Source organism: Babesia bigemina, scaffold Bbigscaff_72726 (assembly GCF_000981445.1).
Source record: "Babesia bigemina genome assembly Bbig001, scaffold Bbigscaff_72726".
Lineage (NCBI taxonomy): Eukaryota > Apicomplexa > Aconoidasida > Piroplasmida > Babesiidae > Babesia > Babesia bigemina.
Genome location: NW_012237255.1, coordinates 1 through 10,972, shown reverse-complemented (window position 1 = coordinate 10,972; position 10,972 = coordinate 1). Strand labels below are relative to the sequence as shown.

The 10,972-nt window shown below is 49.0% G+C and overlaps 1 protein-coding gene across 1 annotated transcript; it reads left to right on the top strand.

Annotated features, from left to right (window-relative positions):
* Positions 1-861: 861 nt before the first annotated feature.
* BBBOND_0004240 (hypothetical protein, conserved) lies at positions 862-4,905 on the top strand (the record flags this gene model as incomplete). The annotated part of the gene is made up of 1 exon (XM_012915256.1): positions 862-4,905. The coding sequence occupies one exon, from the start codon at positions 862-864 to the stop codon at positions 4,903-4,905; it is 4,044 nt and encodes a 1,347-aa protein (XP_012770710.1).
* Positions 4,906-10,972: the final 6,067 nt, after the last annotated feature.

The window sequence follows — 10,972 nt, the reverse complement described above, 5'->3', positions numbered from 1 at the left end:
TCTACATCGCCCCTTAACCCACTCTACATCGCCCCTTTACCCACTCTACATCGCCCCTTTACCCACTCTACATCGCTCCCTAACCCACTCTACATCGCTCCTTTACCCACTCTACATCGCTCCTTTATCCACTCTACATCGCCCCTTATCCACTCCACATCGCTCCTTTATCCACTCTACATCGCTCCCTAACCCACTCTACATCGCTACCTTACCCACTCTACATCGCCCCTTTACCCACTCTACATCGCTCCTTTATCCACTCTACATCGCTCCCTAACCCACTCTACATCGCCCCTTTACCCACTCTACATCGCTCCTTTACCCACTCCACATCGCCCCTTTACCCACCTTACATCGCTCCCTAACCCACTCTACATCGCTCCCTAACCCACTCTACATCGCCCCTTTACCCACTCTACATCGCCCCTTTATCCACTCTACATCCCTTGAATTACCTCGCCATAATACCGCTATGACCTCCATAAACTTTTATAATAACTTGTCCCTTGTCACCCTTCACTTCCCCTCTTCCACCTCTTGCCACTGCCCTGACCATGTTCACCCTAACTCCAAATCCGCCGAATTACCTTGTCTTATTAACGCTATGACCTCCATAAACCTTTATAATAACTTGTTGATACTGACCATTCTCTTACTGATGATGCTACGGGAGTTGGAATCTTCTGTGATTTTGGGGGAAACTTTGAGAAACGTGTTTTCTCGGGTTTATCACAGAAAGGAAATTTTTCCGATGTCACTGGGGGGTGTATTGAAGGCCAAAAGTGCGGAATTAAAGCGGCAACATCGCGAGGCGAAAGGCGGCCACACAGGCGCGCTGGATAGACGAACAAGGTACCAATGGAGAGCTCACAAGAAGTGCAGCTGAGCAGTCAAATCGATGAGGACGGAGACCTCATGGTTATTGACGTGGACGTCCCCGATGGGATGGACATCGATGCTCCGCTTGCCACCGTGGGGCGCCGAGAGTGTCGGCAACCCGAAAGGCGGCATGAATCCAGAAAACCGGTACAAAGCGGTGTTCAGGGCCCTAAAGGTAAACCCACAAATTCGAAGGGGGCCGGCCGTGGCGGCGAAAGCCGGCCAATCCCGCAGGCAAGCCGGAAACGACACCAGCCCGGAACCACTCCGGCTGTGAAGGGCGCTGGAAACAAAGCGCGGAACGGCGGTCCCCAGGGCCAAAAGGGTAACAACCGGAAGGCCAAAAAGACAGGAAACACGGCTCAAACGCCGCCTGTCGTGGTTTGCAACGCCGGGCCGAGTTCCTCGGAACGCGCACCCGTGTGTGTGCAGACACTGTCTACCCTGCAGCCACCGGCAGGGGAGGTTGTCGGAAACGGTGGCTGCCGCTCTCCGACCGTGTATTCCATATCGTCGGATGACTTTATGGACGTGGACGAAGAGGAACCTGAGCAAGTCGGGCCTGTGAGAGAATCAAACAACAGTATAGCACCGGGCACCGCCAGTGAGGTGGCGCTCACTGAGACGGCTGCGTTGCCGAGGGCACCCGAAGGGCACGCCCCGCAGGCTGAACGGGCCGGGAACACGCCACAAATGCCGCCGAACTACGCTAGGCTGAATGCCAAGTTACAGTTCCTGCACTGTGTCATGCGTCAGATCGATGGACCATGGTGTCATTGGGTACCGGACGTCTACAAGGCAGTAGTGACGAAGTATCAGAGGATGCCACGAGGAGGATGGAAAGTCCTCGCGGAATATGCCAACGAGCATTTCGAATTCCACAAGACCCACAAGGAGGTGGAGCAGATGGCAAGACAGGTAGTCGCCAAAGCAGCGCGGAGCCAACCGACGGACGTTGGAGAAATAGCATCGCTGCACGACGTCGACTCATACAACGCCCTGCAGGAGGATTTCGACCGGATCATGGCACAGAGGTTGAGGGAGCCTGGTGTGATTAGGACAGTAAAGAACAAAAGACACACCATGGACTCCCTCGACTTCACGGCGATAAGGTCGCTGGATCTAGTGGTCCACAACTACGTGAAGCACAACCCAGTCACTGACATGGGGATGCTAGCCGTCTTGTATCAGACGGCACAGGACTGCTACGACAAGTACAGCGCAAAACCATCGTCGTCCTCGGGAAAGAAGGAGGCAGCTGAGAGGAGGATCAAGGAGCTGGAGGAGATAGGAGCATTACTTCTGAAATACAAGCAGAAGGTCCCCCTGGAGAAGGAGGATAGGAAACGCGTTTATCGCCAAATGGACAAGTACAACATGATCGCGGACAAGCCGCAGGAACTGTCATACGTGATCAGCAGGACTCAAGAGGAGCTCCAAAAGGAGCAGGACAAACTCAAGAACGCCAAGTTCAAGAAGGAGTTGTACAACGACAACCGCATGTTCGAGCTCTACACGGGACACTTCTACAGGACACTGGAGAACAAGCAGGACGCGGACGAGTCGGCGATAAACGAGGGGATGATGATAGAGTACTGGGCGCAAATGTGGGTGAAGCCAAACGCACCGCACAACGGTGAAGGATATCTGGTCGAAAGACCACCGGCAGAGAACAAGGCAGGCTTTCCCACATACGAGGAATTCGTCACGATCGTCAAGAAATTGCGAGACTGGAAGTCGCCCGGTGCGGATGGGATCTACAACTACTACATTAAATGGCTCACGTCCCTTCACAGAGTCATTTACAGGCTAGTAGAGGAGGCATGCCAGCAAGGCAAAGTGCAGGACGACTGGTTCTACTGTGGGATCACGTACCTACTACCGAAGAACAAGAAACCAAAGTCCGCCGCACAGTACAGGCCTATCACATGCATGTCCAACCTATACAAGCTAACTACCCGCTGTGCAACGGAGACGCTTAAGCGAGAAGTCGATGGCAGGGGACTACGGTCCGAGAACCAGATGGGCACGAGGAGCAACGTACAGGGTGCAAAGGAGCACGCGTTAGCGAACATCGCGCTCAACGAGAAGCACAAGGGGAAGTTACTTGCAACGTGGGTCGACGTCATGAAGGCGTACGACTCAATCGACCACGCGTACCTGGCAAGGGTTATCGACAACCTTAACCTACCAGGGTGGTTATCAAACTTCATCAAGCAGACGATCAAGAGGTGGAATATAGAGATACGGTGGAACAAGAACACAATCATGCACAAGAAAGTGGAGAGGGGCATTCTCCAAGGCGACAGCCTATCGCCCCTTCTCTTCGTGCTGTGCTTGGACCCGCTGAGCAGGCACCTGACTCGCATCTTCCCCAAGGTGGAGTTAAGCGTGACCGGCGGCAGGATATTCGCCACAAACCACTTTCTCTATATTGACGACCTCAAGTTCTTCGCCCACGAGGAAAGTACGATGAGAGGAATGGGCCGAGAAGTGGAGAAGTTCTTCAACGACATAGGACTCAGGATCAACCGCGACAAGTCGGCAACCAACACGGAGGCGTGCGCCAGCATCGCCAAGCAGATGGAAGGCCCGGAAACGTACAAGTACTTGGGAGTCACAGAGACTTCAAACTCACTGACAAGCGACGGAATGTTCGACATAATACTACAGGAGATATGCAGGAGAACGGAGCTACTGGCTGCGTCAAAGCTGTCGGGGAAAAACCTCTCGATGGCCATCAACCAGTACGCCCTCAGCGTCATCAACTACTACATCGGCGTGATCCCTATGGACATCACGCATTTCGACAAGATCGACCTGGCAGTACGGAGAATAATTAACGCGAAGCACGGACACAAGAAGTGGGCGAACACACAGAGGCTCTACCTCCCCCGGAAAGAGATGGGGAGAGGGCTCCACAGCATGGTATTTAGAGCGGAAGCCATGCTGCTACGACTGTGGTTGACGCTTTCAGCAGACGAGGTGACGTCAACCAGGAGAGCTGCGATCATGCAGCATTTTCGCGACACATACGCGCACATATCTCACATCAAGATGCACCTGGAAGGAAGATATGGAATGGAATTCGGAATGGAGGACACTACGGACAAGAGCCTCAGGGACCTCAGGGTGGCCCAAAACAAATGGCTGTACAACAGAATGCACGTAAAATCAACTCATAAGGTTCTGTATGCCAAGCGTGAGGACCCCAAGCTGGACATTGAGGCGTCGTCCTTGTACCTGACGTGTGGAATACTCACTCCGGAAGAAGAAGCGAACGTAGCGGAAGTCCAGGATAGGAATCTGCAATGGATGTCTTCGTCCAAGAAATGCACAAGATGCAACAACGGCAAGAACGTGGATCACCTCGCGACGAAGTGCCAGAAACTACTACACCTAGAATATACGAAGAGGCACAACGAGGTAGCAAAACGGGTCCACTCAGTACTCGGGAGGCAAATAGGACTACCCAAGGAGAAGATAGACGCCCACAAGATCGAGAGTGAAGTACATGGAAAATACGGATGGATCGCGTACGACAAGACGGTCAAGACTCAGAAGACTAAGGAATACAACAGGCCAGACATCATCCTGGCGGATCGGCGGAGGAACACCATAACCATCGTGGAGATAGGAATCACCAATCAAGACAACCTAGTGGATACGGAGAAGTTCAAGAAGCAGAAGTATGAAGACCTTATTGAGGACCTCAAGGCGCGACAGTTTAACCAGCACACCAAGATCAGGGTTATCCCCTACGTTATGACGTGGGAGGGAATAGTGACGAAAGAACACAGCAAGTATAGACGGGACCTGGGCATATCGGATCGCATGGAAGCCCACATACAAAGGGTAGTGATCCAAGAAACACATAAAATAGTGATGAGGGATATGAAGCCGAAAGAAGACTACGATTCCGTAGAAGACCCTCAAGCCCAAACTGGATGGATGCCCGCATGGATGGCACCAGTGACGTCCGGCAATGGACCGGCGTGGATCCCGCAACCGGTTTCAGCGTGAGGCGTTAGCCCCGCAAACACGAAAACCGGCCCTAGGCACGTAGCCACATAGCACACTATAAGATGAGATAACTTAATTTAACGTTTTATTTAGTTGCTAACAGTAGACATTTGTCTATTTTTGCTAATTTAAGCGTTATATGAATGCACGGTGGATACCACCGTTGTTGCCCATGGAAACGCAACAGCCCTGTCACCTAACACAGCAACCGAAATCGGGCGGTTTACAGTACTATCAAATTTATAAACAAGTGGATCAGGTAGCTTTTAAATTGATGATTATGTAGGTAATTCATCACATTTAAGGAATCACGGGTGACCACGTATAAACGCGGTTTATGGCTGCGGATGTCGTAGCATGTGTCACGGTACCCACAGCCACTGCACTGAAATAGGTAAGTCGTGAAGTTGGGTTGAAATTGCTTATTGTACTATATACCACACTCCATGTTGATATGAAACACGATGATTTACATTCGTAGTTGTTGCCGCCAGATATAGAAAACTTCACGTCAGCTGCACTGTCCCGTGAAAAGACATGCAGCCGATGTAAGCTATACTGAAATCACGTGTCACAGACGTGCTAATGTAACGACGTACTTGTTATATATCATATAAAATCAAAGTATTTGTATGTAGTACACCTACTCTAATGTGGGCAGCTTCGCTGCCCTGCCGTGTGATACATGCCTCGCCGCGTGGTTGCCACTAATACCTGTGTATGACTGTTATGTTTACGTCGTAGTATAGTACTTGCATCACATACCATCACGTTCATATTGCACGAAACAACAACGATACAGGATAACGTACTGCCCCTACTACATAAAGGTGATGCACGCAGTAGACTGTGGTCAAATTCGCTTGTAGGTAGAGTTTTTCTGCGAACAAATGTGGTATATTGATGTGTAAAGTAAACTATAATGTCTACGACGTGTTCCGATATTACGCCCTCGTGTCACCGTAATTATCCTAGGTGAGCACTGCTGTACGTTGTGCGGTGTGAGGCTGCAATTTTCTGCTGGTGTTACTGGAAAAACGCTATGCATAAACACAAGCGTATTCCGCAATTGTGACTACACTTCGACGCTGTATAAGGTGACTATTCAGCGTACGTAGTTACCACCCACCAGGTATTCGGTGAGCCACAGGTAAGCGTCAGTATTTTGACCGCTAACTCGCATCACAATTGCACTACACTGTTGAATGTGACTTAGAACATCGTTTTGAAAATTTTGTGCAACCGGGCCATGTAAATTGCTCACGCGCAGCTCTATATGGAAGGATGCCTGTTGCCTTATGACGCTAGGCCATGGATAGCTGATTTTTGGCCCCAAAACGTAAGGGCTGAAGAGACGAGGTGACAGAATATTTCAAAACATCATACAAATATACAAGGTTGCCAGAATTTAGCAAAACAAATGTCTATCGATTTATCGCAGCCAGGTGTGACAGCCAGTCAGCGTTTGCCGCTACTCACTACTCGGCTGTGCCCGTGTCCTGCTCTATTTTAGCGCTACAGTGAATTTTGCCCATACTCTTCAAATATTGAAGGCGGCGCCGTTTGCGCTGCGCCGTGGACACGTATCTCCGTTTTGCACATTTGCACTTCGCAGGTGTGTTCCTCCAACGACGTTCCCATGGTAATACAGGCAGCAGGGCGCAGAACGAGCACGGCAGCAGCTCCGGAGAATAATTGCCTAAATACCGTGACGTGATTGCGTCCCTCGGATCTGTGTTCCATCTGAGTAACCTGCCGCGCTCGTCGGTTGGCGGCTGGTGCACGACGTGACGGACGACGTTCGGAGACGGCTTCTCCGATGCCTCACTGTTCTGAGGTACCTGCTCAGCGTTCTGTATTTCACCGCTACCGCCGTCGTCTTGCGATTCTGAAGGTACTAGATAGTTGAACCGTTGCACGCTGACCAGGCTGCGGTAGTCGATGTCCTCCAGGGTAATGTAGTCCCGCTGAGGCTCAGCCGTCTGCGAGGTCTCGGTGGCTGACATCTGAATTTGTCTGCTGCGTTCCGTCTGCCAGTCATGAAATTTGGCGTCATCGAGTGCCACGTCGTATGCACATCCCAGCTCCCGAATCCGCTCCTCGCGCGCCGTCTGTCTCGGGTCGTACGGGTCCGCGTAGTTTTTGGCCATGACGTCCGCAAGCTCGTCCTTGATCCTGCCGACTTTGGCCCACAGGGTTCCGCGTGTAGGTGAGTTCGCTGGAGTCGGTACAACCGCTCCTTCGTCTGCCGTATAATGCTGCTGCAGGTCTCCGACGTCCGGTGGCATCTCCATGGTCGTCCATACTGGCTGCGGCGCTGTTACAAACAGCTCTGGCACCACCAACGCATTCTTATGGGCGGTTGGTGTCTGCAGCTCCACGGGCTGCTGCTTTTCCAGCGCATCTTGCTGCACATCGTCGAGGGAAGCCTCAGGGTCTTCCTCCGTGTAGCTGTGCCACGGACTCCATGCGTAGTCGTCGTCCTCCGCCACGGGCGAAGGGTTGGCGGTCTGTGATTTCAACTGACACTGCGTAGCGTCTGTTTTGGGTCGTTTCCTCGGAGGCTGCTTCTCTGATTTCGGTGAGTCGCCTGGCGGCGCGTCTGTAACGGAACAGTACTCGTGCAGGGTTGCCTGGCGCATCATCTTGACGCGTGCCATTTTCCTGCAAATAGTGAGACAACCAGGGAGCTTACAAAATCACGGTATGTTTGAAATTGCAGCGCATCACTCCCCGACGCCTCTAACGGAGCTAGGGAGTGCGCTGCGACGTCGACAAGCGATGTGTATCGCGGAAGCAGCTCTAAGAGCTCTACCCGAAAATAATCGGGAATATTCTACTACTGCTCCCCATTCCGGCGCTCCAAAAACGCAGCCGCGTGCAGCTGCATGCATGTACTGCATATGTAGATCGGCATATTAAATGAGCGACCAAGGCCGCGAGCCTCGCGTATTTCCACACGCATGTAAAGATCACGTCACATAGCTCACGCTGTAGCTCACAAAATGACAATTAGGTAGCGACATTACAAGACAGCTTAGCGCTGGACAACATCGCGGAATCTGTGCATCCGGTGCACCTGTAATCTTATCGCACCCTAGTGCAGACAGCTGCATGTCCCCGCATGCACGCATTTTGATGGCAACTCCTTGTTGCATGCTGCGCGTTCAGAATGTTTGGCCAGCATTCTCCCAGACGTTTGGCTGTGCCGTTACGAAATTCAAGACGCTGTAGTCGTTATAATATATATCGATTTTGGCATCTTGGATGGCCGGCTGGGCGTCTGGTGAACTGTGTCTAAAAACATCAATCTTTCCTTTTCAATTTTCTAGACACAAGGCCACCCTTTGACTTTCTAGACGACCGGAATCCACTCTGCCGTGCTCTACTTATATAGTTGGTTAGTTTATTAATATTGCTTAGTGTGTTAGGTGCCGTTTGCTTGCGTAGGTGTTTTCTTAATATTTTAAGCGTTCTACATTAACCATATTTATGTCTAATGCTACGTGCGCATTTGTATACATGTGTATGCTTTGCTCTTATTCTCTTCAGGCCGACGGAGCTCGGAAACCGACCACTCGACTGTCCTGATCTCAGCACCGCTGATTTCAGGCCGGTGTCGCACGTCCGGTTTTGCACCCGGATTGCGTCACCCCTATTGCAAGATTAAGTCGAGCTATTCATGATTATCAATTTATTAAGTTACGTGAGTTATCCAAGTTAGGTGAGCTGGTGTGTAAGTGGTGAGACACTCCAGAAAAAACTGAGTTAAGTAGCGATAAAACAATGTGAGCCATAATGACATAATGGTGAGAAAAATAAGCATTCATGTGTTTGTGTTAGTCATTTTAACGCTTTTTCGGCTTGGTTCCGTTAGTTCTGTTTGGTTTTTGGCGCTTGGTTTCCGTCCGGCCATCGACAGTTGCTCTGCATGGGGCATTGGTGGGCCTATTGGGTAGCGCTTTGGTGAGGTGTTTGGTTCGTGATTTGGTTGATTGGTTGGTTGTGTATTTGATTATAGTGTTGGTGAAGGCGTTGTTTAATGTGCTGTGCAGTGATTTGTTGAGTGCTTTGCTTTCGTGTTGTTCACATCGGTGGCTGCGTTCGGTGGCGAGGCGTGGCAGTTAAGCGCCGAAATAGAGACACTGAGTAGCGTCACAGTAGCGTTGATTAGGCACACGGGTAGCGCACTCATAGCGTTGGTAGTGGCGGGGAAAGGTGCGTACTAGCGGTGCCAGCCCATCCGTCCCACCTAGGCAGCGTTGAGTCATTAGGGTGGAGATTGGCTTGGTGATTAAGGTGGTGGAGTTGTAGGCGAATTGTACGCTGAGTTAGGCGGCACATAGTGATTGTACGTGCATAGTGAAATTACAATAACAAGGCAAATTAGAATCAAGGCTTATCTAAGGCCAGAAACAGGAAGATGAGTAGCTGAATAAGATAAGATGAGTAGCTGAATAAGATGAGTAGCAATAACAAGGCAAATTAGAATCAAGGCTTATCTAAGGCCAGAAACAGGAAGATGAGTAGCTGAATAAGATAAGATGAGTAGCTGAATAAGATAAGATGCGTAGCTGAATAAGATAAGATGAGTAGCTGAATAAGATAAGATGAGTAGCTGAATAAGATAAGATGAGTAGCTGAATAAGATAAGATGAGTAGCTGAATAAGATAAGATGAGTAGCTGAATAAGATGAGTAGCTGAATAAGATGAGTAGCTGAATAAGATAAGATGAGTAGCTGAATAAGATAAGATGAGTAGCTGAATAAGATAAGATGAGTAGCTGAATAAGATAAGATGAGTAGCTGAATAAGATGAGATGAGTAGCTGAATAAGATAAGATGAGTAGCTGAATAAGATAAGATGAGTAGCTGAATAAGATAAGATGAGTAGCAATAACAAGGCAAATTAGAATCAAGGCTTATCTAAGGCCAGAAACAGGAAGATGAGTAGCTGAATAAGATAAGATGAGTAGCTGAATAAGATAAGATGAGTAGCTGATAAATGAGATGAGTAGCTGAATATGATAGATGAGAATCTAGGCTTATCTAAGGCCAGAAACAGGAAGATGAGTAGCTGAATAAGATAAGATGAGTAGCTGAATAAGATTAGATGAGTAGCTGAATAAGATAAGATGAGTAGCTGAATAAGATAAGATGAGTAGCTGAATAAGATAAGATGAGTAGCTGAATAAGATAAGATGAGTAGCAATAACAAGGCACATTAGAATCAAGGCTTATCTAAGGCCAGAAACTGGAAGATGAGTAGATGAGGTCCTAGAATTCTAGGGTTAGGAGGCCAGGTCACTGGGCTTAGGTTTTTAGGTTTTTTTTAGGTTCTTAGGTTCTTAGGGTTTTAGGTTCTTAGGGTTTTAGGGTTTTAGGGTTTAGGGTTTTTAGGGTTTTAGGGTTTTTTAGGGTTTAGGGTTTGGTTTAGGGTTTAGGGGTTTTAGGGTTTAGGGTTTAGGGTTTAGGGTTTTAGGGTTTTAGGGTTTTAGGGTTTTGGGTTTTAGGGTTTAGGGTTTTAGGGTTTAGGGTCTAGGGTTTTTAGGGTTTTAGGGTCTTAGGGTCTTAGGGTTTTAGGGTTTAGGGTTTTTAGGGTTTAGGGTTTTTAGCGTTTAGGGTTCTTAGGGTTTTCAGGGTCTTAGGGTTTTAGGGTTTTAGGGTTTAGGTTTAGGGTTTAGGGTTTTAGGGTTTTAGGGTTTAGGGTTTTCTAGCGTTTTAGGGTTTAGGGTTTTTTAGGGTTTTAGGGTTTTAGGCTTTTAGGGTTTTAGGGTTCTCGGGTTTCTAGGGTTTTCGGTTTCGGGTTTTTAGGTTTTTAGGGTTTTTAGGGTTTTAGGGTTTTTAGGGTCTTCGGGTTTAGCGTTTTACGGTTTTAGGGTTTAGGGTTTTTCGGGTTTCGGCTTTTAGGGTTTAGGGTTTAGGGTCTAGGGTTTTAGGGTTTTACGGTCTAGGGTTTTAGGGTTTTAGGGTTTAAGGGTTTAGGGTTTTAGGCTTTAGGGTTTTAGGGTTCTAGGGCCTAGGGTTCTAGGGTTTAGGGTTTTAGGGTTTTTAGGGTTTAGGTCTA